General features: G+C 35.9%; 1 protein-coding gene across 1 annotated transcript in view; it reads right to left on the bottom strand.

The window, feature by feature from the left end:
- Nucleotides 1-5,145: 5,145 nt before the first annotated feature.
- The window catches only part of LOC150095112 (protein phosphatase 1A-like), a 194,716-nt gene continuing 176,118 nt past the window's right edge, over nucleotides 5,146-23,743 (bottom strand). Inside the window, exon 7 of the mRNA XM_090410848.1 lies at nucleotides 5,146-10,576. Within this exon, the coding sequence (XP_090266974.1) occupies nucleotides 10,559-10,576 (18 nt within the window). The 3' untranslated portion in view covers nucleotides 5,146-10,558. The remainder of the gene's footprint in view (nucleotides 10,577-23,743) is intronic.

The raw sequence follows: 23,743 nt of genomic DNA, 5'->3' as shown, positions 1-23,743 counted from the left end.
TTTAAATGACTGTAGATTGTATTCTCTAGGGAACACATCAAGGGGAAGGCTGTTCAATAGTGTAGCAGTTGCAGGGACAAAGGAGGAGAAGAAATTTGTTCTGTCATTTCAAAGTACACTGTGTAGGGATGTTGAGCAGCAGCTGCACGTGTTCCAATGAGATTAAAACTAAATGGAGGAATTATTGATGCTATTTTGGATGAACATTTTCCATGGAAATATTTGTAGAAGACACATAGTGCAAAGACCAATCATCTGTACAAAAGTAGGGGGAGTGAGTTGGTAAGAGATGGGTCAATAATAAGTCTGACTGCTCTCTTCTGTATGCAGTCGAGCAATTTGAGGGCTCCACCCCATATGTAGGAGCAGTATTCGATAGTTGGGCAGATTTGTGATTTGTATAAGGTTAATAGCTGTTCAGTGGTGAAGTAACATCTTGAGCAAAAGAGAAATCCTAGTTTTTTAGAAGCTGAGGATGCAATGGTTGTTATGTGTTTATGCCAGGAGAGGTTTGATGTCAGGGTAATTCCAAGTAGAGAAATCTCAGATTGTCTGGAAATTTGGGTTTTGTCAAAAATAATACTGGGAGAAACTGTTTTATGAGAAATGAGACAGTACTGGGTTTTATTTGTGTTAAAATTGACTAGGTTATCTGAACCCCATTGGAGGTCTAAATTGAGGGCAGGGGTGGTTGCTGTTCTGTAAGTTGAGGTGAGTTGTGTAGTGTAAGGTTTATCAAAAGAAAGGGAGGAGTGCAATGTGCTGTCATCTGCAAAACTGTATTGGGTTGGAGGTAAGCTGAAGTAGGTCATTGATATATAGTAGGAAGAGGGTTGGTGGGAGGACAGAACCTTGAGGAACTTCGGCATTAGTTGAGTGGTAAGAGGATAAGAAATCATCGAGCACCCTCACATAGTGAGTATTTGGACAGAAAGCTGGCAATCCAATTATTAGAGAGGTCTTGAGATAGACTAAATGATGGCAGTTTGCTTAGTAAGCCCTTGTGCCAGAGTCGGTCAAACGCCTTGAAAATATCAAGTCCAACCACTTGTGATTCGCCAAACTTCTCCATGGCATTTGACCAGAGATGGGCGACATATGTGAGCAGATCTCCTGTTGATCGGCAGCGATGGAATCCATACTGGCAGTCGTTTATTAGACAGGTAGCTTCAAGGTAGTGTGGGAGTTGGGAATTGATGATTTTTTCCATTACTTTAGACAGGACTGAGATGAGCGTGATGGGCGGTAGTTGGAAGGCAGTGACTTGCCGCTCTTTTTTGGGAATGGGTTGAATATAGGCCAATTTCCAGGCTGTGGGATAGATACCAATGGAGTAAGACAGTATATATAAGTGACATAGGACAGGTGACAGTTCTGGTGAACAAACCTTCAGGACAATTGGAGGAATGCCATCAAGGCAGGAGACTTCTGTGTGTCTGATTTGGACAGTATTTTACTGATCTCTTTCTGGCAAAAGGATATGGTGGGCATCTGGAATGGTTGGATGACATTTGCCACTGTCGATTATGCGTGCATTGGAAGCAAAGTGTGAGGCCAGGAGACTGGCCTTTTCTGTAGATGATGCAATGGAGCTATCTGGATATGATACAGGTGGGAATAGTGTTGGACAGGCTGCTAATTTCCTGCTTTTTGCTCTTTCAACTCTGTTTTGGAAGCAATGATTGTTTTTTTTTGCATTTATTTCGGGCTTGGGTATAAGCTCTAAAGGAGGATGGGGTTCTTGATCTGAGCCAGTGAAGGTATGTTTAGTTTATTTGTACTGCCTTGGCTGGCACATCTTTTGGAAAACCAGGGTTTATATAGGGAATGGCAGATCAGAGTACTGTGGGAAATGTATGATTCCATGCCAGTGAGGATTACTTTGGTTATGAGTTCAATGTATGTGTTTGGGTTGGAAGCAATAGTCTAAACATGGGAATGAGGCATAGAAGTTGCAGAGGCTGTCCCACTTGGCACTGTTATAATGCCAAACTACTCTTGTATGGGAGTGGCTGTGTAAGCGTTGTTGCATGGGGGAAGAGATGAGCACTAGGTTGTGGTCAGAATTGCCTAGCGGGCCCTCTATATTCACTGTATATTTGGATAGGTCATTGGTCAGGAAGAGGTCTAGGGCATTTGGAGAGTGGTTTGGGTTATCAGGTATTCCGGTTGGCATCTGAACGACTTGTGTAAGGTCATTAGTGATAGTGAATGTTTCAGCATCTCTGCCTGCAAGATCTGTACAGCTGGAGGAGGAAAGCCAGTTGATATTGTGGACATTAATTGACGATCTACAGTTTGTTTGGCTCTGCTGGACAACTTACTCTTCTCCCTCCCCAGAAGCTTTAGAAATTTGGACAGAAGTCCAATAAGATAACTCAGCTGAATCATTCTGTCAGATGCTCACATCAGTACAATTCTGAAGGAAGAAATGAGACAGCAGACTCCAGTTCTTCCATGCACAACATGAATGAAAATTATTCCTCTAATGAATATATTTACCTTAAGAAGGTAATGAACAAAAGTGCAAATTTTTTTTGGAAGAGAATTTGACAAAATATATCACTCTCAAAAAAGTGAGATTCATCATGAGTTTAGGGTCACATTACTCATTTCTCTATCCTATTCATCTACTGAAATTCGCAACGACTGTGGCATCTTGCACGTCAAAATTAAATCAGATATCTGCACTGATGATTTAGATTCTGTTAAACCTATTGTCAAAATGATTTGTTTGATGGAAGTCACTGATTATTTAGTATTATAAGTGAGGCAACAAAGGATACAAACTATATGTACATCTGCTATATGCATCCTGTGTTATTTTGTGAAGAGGAAAAGTTCATCTTCACTTGAGAGATTGGCTAATTCAATTGAAATGTCCATATAATTGTTCTCTGTACTCTAGACAGGATTCTTTTGCAAAAGGTCTGGGCTACAAAGGCATAATGCCTATGAAGCCCAAGACCTACAAACAAAGCACAAAAAACCATTTATAAACCACAAAAGGTTATAAATATAGTACTACCATGAGTCAGCTAACGATGAAATAGTCATGATGGTAATGTAGGATATTCTTACCCAGACAATGAACACTTATCTGGTTTCTGCTGCATTCTTTTATTTTGGTTATATACTATTAATTAAGGCATTCTATTCAAAGTCGGCTTACTGAATAATAAGTAAGGAAAGACAGTAGATTCCAGTTAATTGGTCCACTGGTTAATCAGGGCAGCCATTTTATTGGGACACGTCCACAAGACCAAAAACAAAATGAGAATATAAGAATTTGCTGTTATTTGGGACGTAATACTGTTTAACTTGGCCAGCAAGCCAGTAACCTTTACCATATCGAGTGTTAGAAAAAATTATGTACTTTTTTCAAAAATTTAGTGCTGATAACACCTGCAATACTGATGAAACAGGACTATTTTATCTTTGCCACATTGGATGGTTACCTATGTTATAAACATGCTACACTGTTTGGATCAATGAAAGCATTGCGTAACAGTGTTATGCTGTTCGAAATTGTTAGGAACTAGTAAACAAAAGTTATCAGTTATTGGAAAAATGACCAAACCATGATGCCTTAAAAGGATTAGAATGGAGAGTTTACCAGTTTGATATCATGTGAACAAAAATGTATGGATGATATCTGAATTTTTTAAGAATTGGTTAATGAGTTGGGAAATAGAATTACAACAGAAATCAAGAAAAATTTTACTGGTTCTTGAAATTGCAAAGGAGGTCAGAGCAAAAGTTAATCTTTTACAAGCTATATTGTTTATGACTGATTTGGTGAGGGATAAGCAACAAAACCATTCAAAATGTTTTGTTCACTGTTTTAAGCATTCAATCATGGATATGCCAAATACAGACAATAGTGAAAATGATGTCCCATTAGATGTGAACACACCAGAAACTATGAAGCATTTGCATCCATTGATGGTCATCTTCAATACTATAATGAAAATGAGGACAATACTCCAGAGCTTGGATGAGTGACAACCTAGGATACTAGAAAATTTATTACTGAATTACAACTCTATTTCATGTAGGAAGACAGTATTATATTGCATTAAATACCTCTGTGATTTTAATTGCAGCCAATAAAAAGACAGAGTATGTTCAATCTATTCATACAATCACTAACGGCTAAAAGAACTGCACGCATCTTTGATATGCATATAAATGAAATTCTTTTTATAACAAATATTTTACTTTAATTAAAGAAGTTTATAAGTCGGTAATTTTACTACACAATAAACAAACAAACAACCTTTTGTTTGTTTGTTTATACAACTTTTTATGTACATACAATTTTTAAACTCTTGATGTGAAACTTTGTTTAATTGGGTCAAATTAAACTTTTAAATGAAAGCCAGTGAAAAATTATTCAAAATTTTAATCATTTTGGCAATAAAAATGGAATGATGTGGAAGTGGCAGGAAGAGAATACTCAATACTCTTCAATACTGTTAAGGATTTTTTAAAAATTTATTTTGTCAGTCGCAACACAAGAGACTACAAAGTATGTGTGGGCAAGCGCCCACACACACCTTGTGTGAGGAAAAACTATTCCAAAGCTAGAGGTAAATAATAGAAAGCTGAGTTAAATGAACTTCTGCACACATGAGCAAAGATGTATGTGGGGGTATTCAGGATAACACTAATAAAAAGAAATGAAAGAGTGAAACAGTTTTGAGTTTTCACATTATATGAAAGGAATTTCAAGAAAGGAACTCTTATTTATGGATATGCTGTGAGCTAATAAGTGTATAATATAAGAGAGTTTATCAAAATCAACCTCTTATAATTGAAAGTGGTTGATGCTTTCTCCATATTAACAAATGTTTCAAAAGTACAGAAAATAGCAATTCGGGTAAGTAATATACATAATATAATTTCCAAATTATAGGATCCTTAACATTATATGTTACAACTTCAGTAAGAGGCAGATGACAGCTATTGCTTTCCCATAAGTGCTTTGGGACATGCTCATAGCTGAATTTCTTGAAATTAAAAAATTAAAATGGCTCCCTCATAAGCTAAAGCAGCTAATGCTCATATTCCAATTTTGTTTACATCCATGTGCTACTACTGAAGCTTCTTCACATACAAATATTTCAGCAAGAGTACAGAGAATAGTAATTCAGGTAAGTTTAATACGTATAACAATATAACTTCCAAATTACAGAATCTCTTAATTTCATGAATGTGTTACAACTTTGATAATAGCCACATTACAATAAACTACAATCATTACATATCTATGTATGCAAGCTGCTAAGCAAGTAAGTGACTGAAATTTTGAATGGAGGTAACAGCAGCTAAAGGGATAGAGCACTTAGTTTTTCACATATTATCAGTAACCAAAATAGTTAAGTAACGAAAACAATTTTTTTTTACATTACCAGAGCAATCCAATAAAATTAAAAAGCAAAATAATTCTTTAAAGAATTCAATGTAAACCTGGTGTAGAACTGTTTAACAAAATGAACTTATAATCGCAATCAATAAGAGCAGATATCCAATGAAATATGAAGCAAGATATAATGTTTATTGGATCAGTCCTAGTTTACAAAGGCTACCCTCATAAGATCAATTTCAAGAATATTCACTATCCAGCCATTAGCTTGCGCCATTCACAAAAATATTTGGTTCAACTACTTGATATCTGAACTGAGTGTAGATTATTCTGACATGGAATAATAACTGAAAAACTCAAAGGCACTTTTCATGTTCCAAATATAGTTCAATGCATGATGCTTATGCACTGAACGATATTTTACAGTTCTCTCTCTCTCGCACACAAACAAACAAAATGAAGTAGCGCCACACCGAGAAAACTTTACAACTCATTTAAGATAGGCACAATATCTGAAGTCTAACAATGAAGTCATCTCTAGTGTCATACTTTAAAAGCAATCCAGCATTCTGAATTCTTACATTTTGAAATCATTTATAATGGTTATGTATTGAGAGTACAATTTCACTATATTACTGCATATAAAATTGCTAACACTATATCCTGAATCAAATTAGCACTGACATTTCTAACCAATTATTATACCTACATAAAAAAAAGTAAAAAAAAAAAAAAAAAAAAAAAAAAATACTAATAACTTACAACAAAACCTTCAAAGCAATCTCTTGCAAAAAAGGGGGATCCAGTAATGTGTTTTAAAACTCATACAGCTCATGGTATTTTAAAAATTGTGGTCTGATAATTTTTTTTCCCTCTTTATCTACACTGCATTATTAACTTACAGACTTCTTTTATTATTTTTTTTTGCATTATTAGAGTATAGAAGGAAAGATTTCTACTGCAACATGTATAAAAAGACACTGCTCATAAAGTTTAAATATTTTTGGATCTGGAGCAGAAAGACAAATATGCATAAAACTTGAGATTATGACCATTATCATGTTATAACTCATTTTACTACAAAGGGTCAGTTTCGGAAAAGTCAAGTGTATGGAGATAATTCTTGCATTTCATGAATGGAAAGAATATGATGTAATATCTTCAAGTTTTAAACAAAATGTCATAATTCATATCACTGCTATAATTGTGTATATTAAAATACAGAATAAGACATAATATAGTATAACATAATAAGACAGAATAAGATATACTAATTCATGATGTTATAACATCCTGATGAATATTCACAACAGTGATGGGTTAAAAATAGCACAGAATGTATGAGAAACATAGCATTTTAAACAGAAAATTAGGAAAATATAATTTTATGTGCTGTTTCATAGAGAACTGAAGGATGTGAAACGTTTTCTTTATGTGTGTGATAGAAGAGCATATTAAGAAACCGATATTGCAATAATAGCATCCATGTGTTCATTAAGAAATCACTTGTTAATTTTATAAATCATAATTAAAATTACTTTGCATAAAAAACAATGCACACAAATATACAATTTACACACACACACACAAAAGGACCAGCAGAATCTGATAAGTGTGAATTCCATGGTTTGACATTTTCACTCAACCAATTACCTTTTTTCTAAAAGCACAAAAAAAAAGTGATAGGGCAGAATGCCTGTACAAACTGCAAATTAGCTGAACACATTTCGCACAACATTCATACATAAAAAACTGAAAGTAATCTGATAGTAAATTTTGCCATAATTAAAAAGAAAAGAAAATCATTTAAACAAGTGATAAATATTAACTCCCAAACATATCACTGACTAGAATAACATGACTCCACTGTATATCAGATAAAAAACATGAAATTACAATATGCAGAATCACATATGTGCATGAATGCAATAGCATCCATAAACAATTTCATAATCCCTACTGAATAACCATCAACAAACATTTCTATATGAACAGATGTCCAAGTAAGGCTTAGAGCCTACAAAAGGAGCAATTTACAATGAAAAAAGATGAAAATTCAAGAGAGGGCTTTTCTCTAAAAATAAAATTATATGAGAGTGAGAGAGAGACTGTACTTTCTTAGTCATTGAATAATCCTTATATTTTTTGTAAGTTCTGAGTACTACTTAGTTGTTAAACTGCATTATCAAATTTCCAAATAATATAAAAAAAAATAATATAAAGTATGCTGCAGTTTGAAACAACTATTCAATTTTCTACAAATATATATGCACTGCTAAACACCATTCACATATTTAACACTGTTAAACGAACACACCGAAATACTTTATTTCAAAAATGAAAATTCAAACAGTAATCAATGATTTCAGGCTTGTGAATTTTGTACAATTTAATCCATTCAAGAGAATTAAAAGCAATCTTGCTGTAGTGAAATATTTTAAGGTCTGAAATATCAGCTTGAAGGAATCTGCTATTACTATTATATTATAAAATGCATTTTTTTAAACCTATACTGATACTTCAACATCTGTAGGAGATTAAAAAATAAAACTAAATTATGAATTTCTTTGCTGCTAAGGGCTGCAAAAAATTCAAATGGTTATAAAGCACCATTAAAATATCTGTAATCAGATTTATAAAATTGTAGAAAAAAGTCATTTTAATGGCACATCAACATTGTCTTTTATATAAAAGTGCAGTATTTATTAATTTTTTTTTCTTTTTAAATGGAATCTGATTGTTAGAGTAATTTTTTTTTGCTGAAATTACATATTATTGATTTACACCACAAAACATCTTCATGCTTTTAAATATTTTTTTAAAATAAAATTAGGTAAAGTATATGTAAAAGTTTCTAAAATGAAGGTCTACATTTTTGGTTATTTCATTAATATTCTAAAAAAGTAAACAGTTTAATATATATATATATATATATATATATATATATATATATACTGCAAGAAAACAACTGAAATTAGCAACTAAACTGAGTTAATTCAAGTTCCAGTGGAACATAGCCATCTTTGATGCAAAAATGATTGTGTTGAGTGTAACAAGTTTCATTAAAAAAAAAAAAAACTAAAATAAATAAATAATGAATAAATAAATAAACTTGAAAAGTTATTCAAGGAGTGAATATTTACATACTCCTAAATCTAATAATGTTAAAATGTTTCCATGTTTATATAAGACCACAATAATAGCACCTCCAATACGTGTAAATTTTCAGAAAAAACAATACAGTGATAATATTGCTAAAGCAATATTAAAGCAATCACCTAAATATCTAAAATGACTTACTTCATAATTATTTACTTGTAGAAAAAAAAAAAAAAACAGCAAGGGAAAGTGATATTAATGGAAAATGCTTCCAAAAATGACATTATATATTTAAATATTTGATCATTTACTCTTAACACTAAACCCCCAATAAAATCTCAATCTAATTCATTTTATGCAAAAAATATGCAAATAGAGAAAAAGTTTATTATAACAGTACACTACTATAATAAACTATATAATTAATTTCAATATTTTATAAGGCTAGCCAATGATCAGAATTACTGCTGATGTAATGTAGTTGCTAATTAAAGTTGTTTTATTACAACACCTTAAGTTTTAGATGAACAAGAATTACTATATCAAATTAAGAATTTGCATGAATGTTTAAATTCTGAGACCAAATAAAGTAAAAAGAATCTTCATCAAGAATTTGCATTTATTTCAGTAGCAATAACGGCTCTTGTTCACCTTGCTGAATCAGCACATACATTCACGAGTATGTTTACTAAGAATGATGGAAGGATTTGTGATGCCACTAACACTGCTATTTTGTACGTTTCAAATAGATTTTTAACTACAGCAGTTGTGACAAATTGTTCCACATAAGCTGTCTTGTAAAACATTTTTAGATTTTAATAATCAGTGAATTCTTTTCCTTTAACTGATCATAGAATATGACATGACTTGGTTAGAAAATCTTTTACCTAAGTAGATATAAAATAATGATTCAGATCTGTTCAACTTAATTAAAAGTGCATAAAATCGATATGATTTATGTATGGAGGGATCTCATCATGACGTGAATCAATAATAGTTGTTTCACAGGAAATAAAGAAAACTTGTGTAATTTATATTTTTTAAACATGACATTAAAATAAACTAACGAGCTGAATTTTCTGGAGTGACATGCAATAAAGCAATTTTAAAATAAGAGGGATCAAGGGAAAAAAAAAGATGCATGTGATTTCCACTTTGGAATATCTGTGAAGTGATCTTAAACTATTCTACAATATAAACATACATTTCATGCCAAAGACAGTGCCAAACAATGCAGCCAACAGGCAAGAGGAGTACAGGTCATTAGGCTAATATCCACAATGCCACTGTTCCCCAGCGTTAGCTGTTATCATAACTTCTACTCTGATGAGAAAGAGATTCCAAAATTAACAGACAAAACTATTACAGATATTCTACATAAGCCTACTTCATTTCAAATAACCACCAATTACATATCAACTTCAGCTAGGTAGATTAGTTAATATACATCAGTGCACATCCTTTTCATCAAGGGGAAAAATATATGCCAAAAATTCAATAGCCCTGTCTCTAGCATGGAAACTCTTAGAAATAGGTTCAAGTGCTAATATTTCCTCCAATTCTACTGCAAAATGGTGACATTTGAAAGCAACATAGCTGTTTAGTCCAGGACGTTCCAGGGTCACCATTTCATGTGGCTGGAGTGATGGCCCACTATATACAGCATACTGTACAATAAGTACACCTTGGACCTTAAGGTATATTCCTGATTTCTACAGTGGAGACTGAAGCATTTGAACTAGCAGTATTCTTCTGTATGACTGCCACTGAGGATATTCATACAAAATATCTTTTCTTTCCTATTTAACCTGCTGGGACTTTAATATGAAGGACAGGCATTATGGTATGAGTGGCTACATTAAAAGCCTCACTACTATTAGAATCACGGGTAATATGTGGAGTGGAAGGTGCACCAGGAGAGGAAACAGTCCCTTAATCATAGCTCTAGAGTCTTGCCTGATAATACCTGCTCAACACTTTAATTACTTCTTTTCTCTGGTCTACAAGACAAGAAAGGCTCACAACGACATGCAGACAGAGTGAGCAAAATGCTAACACTGAAGTACAGCAGCCTTAGGGACTGTGCTTATCTCATGTACGATCGTCAGCCTAGAAAGAAGGAGAAAAAAGGAAAAAACATTTTATTAGACATTGTTAAAATTTACAGTGCAATTTACTAAGAAACATTTATAAACAAAAGAAAATAACAACCCTATGAGATATACTAACCTGTATTATATATAATACTTAACAAACCTACAATTTATAGAATTAGAAATTACTGACAAAAATGATAATATTACTTAGCATCACAAACACTATGCCAAAAAAGTGCAGATACAGTTGACTCTCACATTATAACAAATTACTATGACATCGTTGACTGCAGTCCCAAAGACATAATACCATTATAAAAGAAGTTCACTATAGCAAACTATTCCTAATAAACCATTCGTTGGAATCTGAATTTATTTTATTGAGGGTGAACTTATATCTTCCACCTATAACATTTTTATGTTCTTATATATTTATACACATTTGTAGATGTTACACCTTTGATTATTACTGTCTCTGGATGTAGTCCGGTCTGACAGGCACAACGACACTCCTACAGATTATTATGACTTTTTTGAAAGACAAATTGAGTCTCACAAATCTTAAGTCAACTTGATGATCCTTCTTTCTACTGGAGAATAGTTGGTATTAAGATCAGTGTTTAAGAAGAGGTACATTTTCTTGAAAATCTGTTTTATCAGTTTATATTAGGTTTTTGAAATTTTTTGCAGCCAGAGAAAGAAGTCATCACCAGGGATCACAAAAAAAAAAACAACGATATATGCATGCAAGCACTAACACACAGAGCAAATGAGGCATAAAGGCAACAGAAGTTGGGCCTAGAGTCCTAAACGATATCCCCTAGTGGTCTTGGCATTTGGGCTGACGATCTTAAAATGCTTGCTTCCCAAATTTGGGGAAGTCTAATACACCGAAATTTGTTGACGTTTGGAAAGTTTTTTTGAAGCTGAGGCAGATTTGATGAATAGTCTTTCATACTTATATTTACTGCAGTGTAATAGAGTGACCTTCTTCCAGCATATCTGGTGGTGGGTGTTCAAAGTATGGTGAGCAAGTCCTAAATGGCTGTACTGGTGGAACTGGATGTAGTCCTTGTTTGGATATCCTGATATTGACTGTCCTGCCTGCTTGGCCATAGAAGGACAGTTTGAAACTGCAAGGGACCTAGTATACTCCTGGTAGGTCTAGGGGATGTGACTAGTCTCTGGTGAGCAGATAAGAGATACCAATTTCTTATGTGGTCTGTAACTGGTTGTAAGGAGATATTTCCTTAGGATTTTTTGTTAATTTTTCAGATGTGCCCCAGATATATGGAATAGTGATAGCTTTTGAGTAATCTCTGCTTCGAAGAGGGAGAAATTGCTGTTACATGATTTTATTATTTTCGAGGGGAAGGGGAGGGGGTTGTAGCCACTTGTTAAGAAAATGTTAAAGATATAGTCTAGTTCAGCAGTTAAGGCACTGTTATCCAAACAGATTAATTTTGCCATGTTATATAAAGTTTTTATAATTCCATATTGTTGGGGGGGGGGGGGGGGTGATTGCTGGTCAATGTATCTACCTATACGTGTAGAATGTCAGGGATCAGGCTGCCATGTAATCAGAGTATCTGGGATGGGAGAATGTTGATTGTTTAGGTGTGTTAAGAAATTATGGAGTATATCCAGGCCATGAGGCCAAATGAAGAACACATCATCCATGTAGCATAGCCAGACAGTGAGTTTATGTGGGGCAGAGTTTAAGGATTTTTCTTCAAAGATCTCAATAAAGAAGTTGAACAGGGGTGGAGAACCCATGGCAGCCCTCTCTAATCTGTTTGCAGTTGCCAAATGAAATAGCCTAAGTTCATGGTGACCTGAAATAGGGATGAGATTATGGCTTAGATGAGGTCTAAGTGGGACATTGGTGAATAAGGATGAGACATCATAACTGACCATTATGTCAGCATGTTGGTGTGTGAGGTTTTCTATACTGGCTTTAAAGTGGGCTGAGTTTATGTGTGAAGGTGTGTTGCCAAAGTGCTCATATATTGTATGGAAAGTATCATTGTGGATGGCATTGATTCACCCACATACAAAGGGACGTAATGGCACATTATGTTTATGGATTTTTGGTAGTCTATATATCCCTAGGGGGGGGGGAGGTCTAGGGTTATAAGGTTTTAGTTAGTAGCTTCCACAGGCCAAGAGGTAACCTTTTTAAGCAGCGTATGGAATTTTCTGATTTGTGTGCTGATGGGATCACAGTCTATAGGGTAATTACACAGTCCAACACAATTTTTGCTGACTTTTATATGAGACTTGTTTTTTACTAATTTGGGTGCGCTGATTTCAAATATCAAACCCATTTTTCTCTATCATGTCAGGTTTTTCCTCTATGGCATTTTCTTTTTGCTAATTTGTAAGTTTTTGATAGTTTTAAGGAGGCAGTACTATTTAGAGGATCAAAAAAAAATCGATTTTTTAATATTATTTTCTGAAAGTATGTACTTTTAAAAATCTGTTCCTAACTTTTTATCATGAAATTTGAAAAATTCCCGAAGATATAGCCTATTATTCAAAGCGGTGCGCAGATCAGAATCGGAGCACTCACCGCTCTCGCTTGTTAATAAACGAATAAATGCGTAAGAACCTGCAACACGTACTGGCGCTTTGAATGCGAGAGAGGCCGATAATTAGATACATAACTACTTACAAAACTAAACTAACAAAAATAGCAATCATCTACGTGATTTTTCGGTTCACGCCAAATCGTTGGAATGCGAAAAGCTAATTTTTGGCGTTTTCCCTTGCTCCACTGTCGTAAATCTTCTACACGACTTACACACTTTATTTGGAGCCCATGACTTGTCCTGATCTGCAATTTTTACATCAAAGTATGCAAAGTACACTTTCTTAACGAAATCAGCGATATTTGTCCTTTGACTGGAACAGTAAAGCTGCCACAAATGTAGCAGAAGGAATCTACACTATTGACACAATTTCGAGTAGTAGACATGATGTATTTTCTTCACCGCTGACTAACATGCAATTAACAAGACAAAAAAAAAAAAACACCAGAGACTTTATTGAAACATTATAAGCGCTCATCATACTTTCACGATCGATTAACAATTGACTGATTTCGATCGTTCTTTGTCCGCTATGACGCATATAGCATTCATTTGTTTTAGGCAGTTGTCATCGCCTACTTCTCCTGAGAGATTTGTGTTTTTTGTTGATTTATTGGTGTTTTGGATTCAATTTAATGGACTTAAGTGTGTAATTTTGGTATATTATTGGAGCTTTATTAGCGTGGTTAGTGTACTAAAGTGTTTTATAACATAATCTATGTCGGGAAGTCGCCGCTAGATGAATTCGTAATGTGTAGTGTTCGTGCAAGCTCCAGATAAGATAAGTATCATTTTCAGTTATCGATACAAATTACTTAATATTGTGTAGTTTTGTTTTGTTTGCCTTGCGTATTTTAGTGCGTCTATTTTTGGTGTGTTATAACGTATAATTTGACAAAACACGTTGCAAATAAATATGGCACCTGTGCGAAGGAAAATGGCGGCTAGTAATGAAGGTTCGCCATCGTTATCAAAGAACGGTAGCATAAAAGAAATGAGTCAGTGTACTAGCTGTGAAATGTACGCTTTGCGGAGTGCAGTCGGAGTGTGGTTAGATGATAATAAAGGATTGAATGTGTGTAGAAAATGTAGGGAGAATGAGGAATTGAAGTGTATTTCGGATCGTGAGTGTAATATTTTTGACAACCTTCAGAATGAAGGAAATAGGGATATGAAAAGAAACGGCAAGGTTGTACATGAAAATTGTGAGAGTGTGAATGTAGAAAGTGTGAATGATAGTATAAATGGTTTCTCAGAGAACAAAAAAGATGAGATAGATGCATTGAGTGAGATCGCGTTGTTGAATAGTGCGATAGAAAGAGCAAAACAGCAGTTAGAGTGCATGAACAAAAGTAGACTGAATGAACCAACCAATAATAAAAGGTATGACAGGAAAAATAGATGTATGAATTTAAACATGAACAAAATGAAGGATAGAGTGCTGTATGGAGACTCGTTAGTACGAGGTGTGTTAGTAGAGGATTTGACAAAATCGTACCAACCTGGTGCGACCATAAAGGACGTAACTGCATCTATTAGAGAGCAAAAGGAAAGGGTGAAAGAAATGATTGCTGTGGCAGGTACGAATGATTTGAAAGGAGATAAAATGGAAATGATAGAAGACCTGAATGAATTGTTTGAGGTAGCAAAAGAAAAGAGTGAGAGAGTTAGAATGATTAGTCTTTTGCCACGGTATGACAGTGAAATGTTTAAAAGGAGGACTATAATTGTGAATGACTTTATGCGTGGGTTATGTATGACGAGTGGTGTGGAATTTGTGGATGTGTGGAGTGAGTTTGATGGGCGAAAGGATCTATATAAGATGGATAGCTTGCATTTGAATGGTTACGGTGTAAGAAGACTTGAGAAAGTGTTGCTGAATGTAGTGGATGTGCAAATTCAGGGAAACTAGATTTGTTAGTGGGGGGGGGGAGTAGAGATACAGTCCTTATGGAGGCAGTTGAATGTAAGAATGAATATAATATGCCAGAGCAAATAAGGACAACAAATCTGAGTGGGATAGTTAATATAAGGCATGAAGGTAGGGTTGGGGCTAATGGGGGTCTTAAATTCATGTACACTAATACTAGGAGTATTAGGAACAAGAAGGAAGAGTTTTTGGCTATGGTTGGCACTTCCAGACCACAGGTTATAGGTATTAGTGAAACATGGCTGACTGTAGATGATATAACTAGTGGGAATGAATGTGATGGGTATAGTGTGTTCAGGAATGACAGAGAGAATAAAATGGGGGGAGGAGTATTGTTGATGATAGCTGATGAGCTCCAGCCAAGGAGAATAGAAGTTGAATTGCAGGATAGAGAAAAGAGCACATTTGAGGCCATTTGGTGTGAGATTGTGGCTAGCAGAACTAAATATACAATTGGGTGCTGCTATAGACCAGGTGATGGAAAAGATGGTGGTGACAGTATGCACAAGCAAATAGAAGAAATGGGTGGAAGGAGGGTGATTATTATGGGAGATTTCAACTATGGTCGCATTGATTGGAGTGAGGAGAGGACACACGGGAGGAAGGAACTGGATTTTATGCGGTTATTAAGGGATAATTATCTGCGACAGCATGTAATGGAAAATACTAGGGGTCAGAGAGTGCTTGACCTAGTAATCACATCTGAGGATTTGGCTGTAACAAATATGACCACATTGCCACCAATCGGTGAGAGTGATCATAGGGTCTTAACTTGGGAGGTGGCTAAAGGTGTAGAATTTTCAATTAAGACATGGTACATGTGGAATTATCGGGCTGGAAAGTACGACAAGCTTAGGAGTTTGATTGGTTCAGTGCCATGGCATGTACAACTGCAAGGACTAGAAGTTGATAGTGCATGGGAGGTAGTTAAGAAGTGCTTGCATGAAGCAATGGCTGACTGTATACCTAGAGTCCGAATAATAAATCAGGTAGGGGTTAAATGGATGAATAACACCATTAAGCTTGAGTTGCAAAAAAAGAAACAACTATGGAGGGAATTTAAGGAGAAGGGTGACCGGCAGGCACATGAACAGTATAAAGCGCAGGCCAGAAGGATGACGAGTGTGGTAAGAAAAGCAAAAAAGGATTACGAAAGAACATTGGCCATGCAGGCTAAAGAGAATCCTAAACAGTTTTTTAGATATGTAGCAAGTAAAAGGAAAAATGTACATGGCAGATTGATTTTAAAGAATGCCGATGGTAGGGAGGTAACTGAATCAGTTGAGATAGTTGAGTTACTGAGTGAGCACTTTGCAAAAGTATATCATCCAGGTGGTGACATTGCAGAAACGAATAAACCAGTAGATTATACGGGAATTGTGGTTAATGAAGTGGAGGTGAGTAGTCTATTGCATAACCTCAATGTCAATACATCTGTGGGGTTGGATGGTATACCAGCTCGTGTTGTACGAGAAGCAGCTAATGAATTGTCAGTGCCCTTGACCATTTTGTTTAATTTGAGTCTCGGGTCTGGGTTGGTCCCGAGCGGGTGGAAAGAGGAGAAAATAGTTCCACTGCATAAAGGTGGTTCCAAGACTGCTGTTGTAAATTACCGACCGATTAGCATATCAGGAATCATTGTCAAGGTCTTAGAGAAATTAGTCAAGAAAAGAATACAGGATTGGATAGATGAAAATGGGATATTGTATGGGGGACAACATGGTTTTGTGAAGGGTAGATCATGCCTCAGTAACTTGCTCACGTTTCATAACACAGTGACGGCTGAACTGGATAGGGGTAATGGGTTTACAGTGATACTACTGGACCTTGCCAAGGCCTTTGATAGGATACCACATGGAACCCTAATCAGTAAACTGGAGCAGATGGGTATAGATATAGGGTTGGTGAGATGGATAAGAGGGTGGTTGAAGGAGAGATATCAAAGAGTGGTTTATTCAGGAGTGGAGTCTAAAAGACGTCTTGTGACTAGTGGAGTGCCACAGGGCTCTGTTCTTGGACCACTGCTTTTCAATTTGTTCATCAATGATATTGGAAAGGATCTGAGAGGAAGTGTTCACTTGTTTGCTGATGATGCAAAGTTGGGTAGAGCAATTGTGAGTGCACAAGATGTCAAAATTTTACAGGATGATTTGGATAGTTTGGAGGACTGGGCTAGGAAAAATGGATGTCAATTTAATGTGGCAAAGTGTAAGGTTATGCACTTTGGGGTGAAAAGAATAGCAGCAGTATATCGCATTGGTGGAATCATACTCCAGGAGATTGATGAGGCCAGGGATTTGGGAGTGTTGGTGGATAGGGAGTTGAAGTTTAGGGGGCACATTGCAAAAGTAACTAAAACAGCTCACCAAATCACTTGGCTTCTGAAAAATACTTTAACATGCAGAGACGAACAAGTTGTTGTGACTCTGTATCGAGCCTTGATAAGACCCCATCTGGACTTCTGTGCCCAGCTATGGGCACCAGGGTTTCTTCGTGATGGGGAGGAAGTGGAGAGGGTCCAGAGACGAGTGACCAAGATGATAGCAGGTCTGTGGAATGAACCTTATGAGAATAGGTTGAAGATTTGTGGGTTGCAGAAATTGGACGATAGGCGAAGGAGGGGTAATATGATTGAGACATTCAAATTACTGAAGGGTTTTTATAGGATTGATCCAGAAGATATTTTTGAAAATATGACTGGTGGTGGGAGGACTAGGGGCCATGCATGGAAGCTGGGCAAGAGCGTGGTTGACAAGGGTGTTAGAGCTAGGTTCTTTACTTGGAGAGTGGTAAATGAGTGGAATAAGCTTCCAGAGTCTGTTGTGGGTGCTACGACCGTGAATGAGTTCAAGGCAAGGTATGATAGATACTGTGTGAATGTTGAATAGTTGTTCTTGACATGATGTTAGGGCCTCCCTCGGTGAGTCTGTCGACTCCTTGGAGTTTCCCAGAACAATAATAATAATAATAATAATAAATATATTAAGTCAGTTATCAGCCTCTCTCGCATTCAAAGCGCCAGTACGTGCCGTTGCTGGTTCTTACGCATTTATTCGTTTACTAACAAGCGAGAGCAGTGAGCGCTCCGATTCTGATCTGCGCACTGCTTTGAATAATAGGCAGTATCTTCGGGAATTTTTCAAATTTCTTGATAAAAAGGAACAGATTTTTAAAAGTACATACTTTCAGAAAATAATATTAAAAAATCGATTTTTTTGATCCTCTAAACAATACTGCCTCCTTAAAACTATCAAAAACTTACAAATTAGCAAAAAGAAAATGCAATAGAGGAAAAACCTGATGTGATAGAGAAAAATGGGTTTGATATTTGAAATCAACGCACCCAAATTAGTAAAAAACAAGTGTTAGATCATAATCAGCAGAAAAAAAAATTTTTTTTGTTAGCCAGTGTTATTATTCTGTTGTTGCTTTTAATCTCTTGCAGAGCATTAAATTCTTTTTTTTTTTTTTTTTTTGCTAGGTTATTATTTTTTTGTGGTTTAGCTTGGAACACTGGTTACATCCAGTCTGATGTTGTTGGCAATATGGCTGGGGAGGCCAGATACGCCGTTCTACTTGTATCATTATTTCCTCTGCAGGAATTTTCTTAGGTGCTATTGCAAAGTTATGGCCACGTGCAAGAGCACTAATTGCTTCAGGCTTCAGAGTAAGGAGAAGATAGGCTTATTACTGTGTTATGAGGTAGTTGAGGTTTGGAAGCTGAGTTTTTTTGGAGACTTTCAAATTTCTTAATGTGCCGACATCGTATTCTTTGAAATTTTCTGTCTGATGAAGCATTCAAGATGTCGGAAAGGAGTGTCCAAAGGCCGATGTGTCATGGCAAGCTCTTCTTCTAATGCACAGATAGATTTGTTGGTGTTGGCAATCTGCTCCTGTAGAAGAGAGATGCGCATTTACAGATGCTAGTGCATCTGTAAATGTGCAGTCTTTAGTGATGTGAATCAGTGTTTTAATTTAAGCCAATTCAATTCATTTTCTGGAAATCATCAACTTCAACTTGCTGTATTGACAGGCCATGCGTGCGATGGAATCTCCGTGGATGTTCATACTTCTTGTGGTTAAGCTTATACATGGTTACACATAGCCTTTAATTTTTCAGGAAATGACAACATATACTAGAATATTTAATTATAAAAAACTTTAATATCTTCCTATATTTGGCAATGTTACTTTGCCATCATCAAGGATCACAAAAAACTATGTGCACACAGGCATTAACACTGAGAAAATGAAGCTCAATAAAGGCAACAGAAGTTGGGATTAGTCCTAAATAATGCTCTCTAGTGGGCAAAAAAGATCAGCCACATCCCCTAGACCTACCAGGCCCCTTGCAGTTGCAAACTGTCCTGCTACGGCCAAACAGGCAGGGCAGCCAATATCAGGATATCCGAACACAAGGAGTGCAAAAAAACATTTCAACCTCAACATATGCTATAATGCAAAAACAAGAAAAACAACTAACTTTGTGGGAAGTATTCAGTATTAAGACCACACTGTTAATTAATCCGTATTTTGGTTTATCAATTATATGTTACAGTTCTGAAGTTATCAAAAACATGTAATGTGTAATTAATTATTAATAGGTTTTTGTTGTGAAAAAATGTTTGGTACCAATGATGTAAGTCGTACAACTTATGAAACTTGTCGGGTATTAATTTTTTATTTTTATTAAACTCTTTAATTGCATAACAATGTGGTCTCAATACCAAAAACTTCCTGCAGAACTACTAAACCACAGAAACTTACGTTTGTAACAATTAGCTTTGTTTATCACTACACATAGTACAGAGACATTTAGAGTCTATGTACTATATTTAGCAACAATCAGTGTAAGAGACAACTGAAATGACACTCATAATGGAAACACTCCCCTCCCACACTATGCTACATGCATACAAGCAAGCAAAATAGATTTATTGTAGCACTAAACACATTTGTTCTAATATCCTCTTTCAAAATTTTCAGTTCCATAAAATATGTATAACAGTTGTTTATAATACAGTCATTAGATACAGAAAGCACACAATTTATGTAAAGCAAAGAAGATAAATATGAGGAAACACACACATGGGGTTTCAAAAGGGTGTGTACAACTTTGCAGGAGAATAGAGAATAACCCGTAAGACATACAAAAGCTGAATGAGTGTCATAATGCAGTGAAACCCAATTTTTGGTCACGTATTTTATTACTAAATGACAACACTAGATGGTGTGATACATCACACACCATTTGAAAATGGTGACTTTCAATGCTGCAGAGCAAGCACATTTTGTGTTTTGGTTTGAGGAAACGAAGCCTGCAACACAAGTTCAGAGGAATTTCCACATGCAATACAGCAAAGAACCTCCTAGTAGGTGCATGATCTACACATGGCACAAGAATTTTGTGGAAACAGGTTGTTCTGTGTGCCATCCAAGGTCAATGGGAAGGCTGCATGCTGCTGATGTGGAAGAAGTTTGGGAAAGTTTCCAGAGAAGCCTGGAAAGTCAACCAGATGGGCATCTTGTCAAATTGAAACTCCACAAGTGAATGTATGGTGTGTTTTATGACAGTGTCTACATTTAAGGCTGTACAAATTTACCCTCATCCAACATTTGAAGAAAGATGACAAGAAGATATGCCAAGATTTCTGTACAGAAATGATCAATAGGATAGAACAAAATGAGGACTTTTTTGGACATGATAGTTTTCAGTGATGAGTGCACTTTTCATATTAGTGGGCAAGTAAATACAACTGCAGAATCTGGGAAAGTGAAAATCCACATGCTATCACAGAACATGTTCATGGCACCCCAACGACTAACTTTTTTTTGCACCATAGCAAGAAGAAAGTGTATGGACCTTTACTGGTGGTGTGTATCTGGACATGCTACAAGGATACCTAATACCATAATTAGACGATGGCCAAGATGGAGCACCTCCTCATTACCTGACAGATGTAAGGTCGTACCTCGACACCCATTTTTCCAGGGGAGGAGTGGTAGTGGATGTCTGTAGAATGACTACCACATTCCCCCCAACCTTACGTCATTAGATTTTTGCTCGTGAAAAAATCTAATAACGCAAGGTTGTGGTTGGGATAAGGTTAATATTTTGTGAAAGATCAAGTGTTTGTACTACAGTTACCAGCTAATTTGGATGAGCTGCATTCCAGAATTACTGCCGCCATTACTGAAGTTACACCAGATATGCGCTGCCACGTCTGCCAGGAAATTGATTACAGATAGGACATCTGCAGAATTACTGGAGGCAGCATACTGAACTTTAACAGCCTGTGTTGAAACTTCAAGTGTTATGCTACATTTTCACCCTAATAAAAATTGTTCATCTATTGCTATTTACCTTCTATTGTCATTCAAAGTTGTATACCCTCCTTTGAAATATCCTGTATATACACACACACATACATATATGAGGTACTATCAAAAAGAAACTGGACTGTGCCTGACACTTGGCAACATGGCAGAGACATTGTTGAGTCATCAGCCTGGCACATGCCATTGAGCTATGTGCACTGGAACTCATGTAATGCGCGTTATTCTTATTAAGTGTTTGTGCTATTCTGCAATTTTACCAAGAATGCAAAATTGGAACAAAGGGCAAACGTAAAATTTTGCATAAAATTGAGGAAATCTGCCAGAGACCCTTGAATTACTTCATAAGGCATATGAAAATGAAGTAATAGCTGAACTCAGTGTTTTGAGTGGCACTTGCATTTTAAGAAGGGCAGAACCATCTTGGAGGAAGACAGTACACCAGCACAACAAATGAAAATATTGAAAAAATTCGCAGATCATCCATGCAGATTGGTGCATTACCATCCAGGAAGTTGCTGACAGTTGAGATTTCATGTGGAACAGCTCAAGCAATCATTACAAAAGATTTGAACATGCATTACTCACTGCCAAGTTTGTTCCCCATCTGTTGACTTCTGACTAAGAAGGAGCATCATGTGAATGTCTGTTAAGATCTTCACATGATAACCCAACCTTCATCTCAAGGGATGAGACTTGGCTTTACGACCCAGACACAAAACAGCAATTGTCACAGTGGAAAAGTCAACATTCCCCAAGACTGAAGAAGGCAAGTCAAGTCAGGGGTGCGACAAAGAGAATGTTAATCGTCTTTTTCAACATTAAGGAGACTGCGTACTGAGAATTTGTCCTGCTTGGTCAGACGGTAATGCAGAATTCTACTGCGGTGTTTTGAGAAAAGACATTCATTGCAAAAGACCAGAAGTGTGGTGAAGCTACAACTGGCTCCTCCACCAATCAATGTTCGCTCCCACAGCAGCTTAAGAACACGAGTTTTTTGGTGACCAACAGCATGGCAGTTGTCTCACATCCTTGTGACTTCTTTTTGTTTCCAAAAATGAAATTGAAGCTGAAGAGGTGGCTGTTCAACACCATTAAGGAGATCCAAGACAAATCGCAAGCAGTATATGATATACTTCAACAAAAAGATTTCCAGGAAGAATTTGAAGCATAGTGAAATTGGTGGGATTGCTGCATTAACTCAGAAGGAAACTAGTTTGAATGGGGTTGAATCCAAATTAATTTGGGTAAGTTGTAAAGATTTTACTACCCTAGTCTGTTTTCTTTTTGATAGCACCTTGTGAGTATGTCTACACACACACACACACACAAACTTGAAATCAGTTTGAATTACATTCGAGATATTTGATATCATCCAGATACTTCAAAAATGCTAATTTTACAAATAAAATTCTGCCCAAAACATTGCAATTATCATGTTGTATCAACTTTGTGAAAATGCAACCACCCAACACGGAAACAGCATACACATGCTATAGGAAGTTTACGCACATGCAGATACTGCCTGGCACAAACGTGTTAAGAAGCAGAGAAAAAAAATTTTTTTTTTATAGTCAACAGTTTCCTATAATCAACTTTCTTTAGAATAGCACTGTGCTTATAGAGATGTCATCAGGACTTGCTAATCTGTTATAGTAAGTAAATTTGTTATAATGGTGTTTGCTATAGCGGAAGTCAACTTATTAAGCTTAATTAATACAGATAACATTACCCTCATAAATAAATCAGCTAAAGTTTTTTTTTTTGAAAGTGTAGCTACATTAAATAATAGCTCTGCCAAGTTTGTTCTCTATCTGTTGACTTCTGACCAGAAGGAGCACCATGTGAATGTCTGTCAAGATCTTCACATGATAACCCAACCTTCGCCTCAAGGGATGAGACTTGACTTTATGACCCAGAGACAAAACAGCAATCGTCTGTTTTGAATATCAACAATGCAAAAAAAAAAATTAAACTTCATTCTTAATAGTGAACGTATAATATAGGCAATACAGTTTAGCTATCTAGATACATTTCATAGTGAAGATAGCACACTAAATATGCTTTGAGAATATGCTAGGACCTCAGACTGTAGGCATTAGTGAAATCTTGCTATCAGAGGCAGATATAGTAACTGGTGTCAAGTATACGGGGCACAGTATTTTTAGGAAGGATAAACAGGATAGAAGGGGAGGAGTGTGTGTGTGTGTTGCTATTGATATTAGATGATTTGAGTCCGGTTAGAGTAGAAATTCATTTTAGAAATTATGGACTTTACAACCGTGTTGTAACTATTTTAATTTCCTGACATTTCGACCTTCAT

The sequence above is a fragment of the Typopeltis vanoorti genome, chromosome 21 (assembly GCF_054136105.1).
Source record: "Typopeltis vanoorti isolate ZY-2024b chromosome 21, IOZ_Tvanoo_1.0, whole genome shotgun sequence".
NCBI lineage: Eukaryota > Metazoa > Arthropoda > Arachnida > Uropygi > Thelyphonidae > Typopeltis > Typopeltis vanoorti.
The sequence above is the reverse complement of the archived record's forward strand: the minus strand, read 5'-3'. Positions and strand labels throughout refer to the sequence as shown.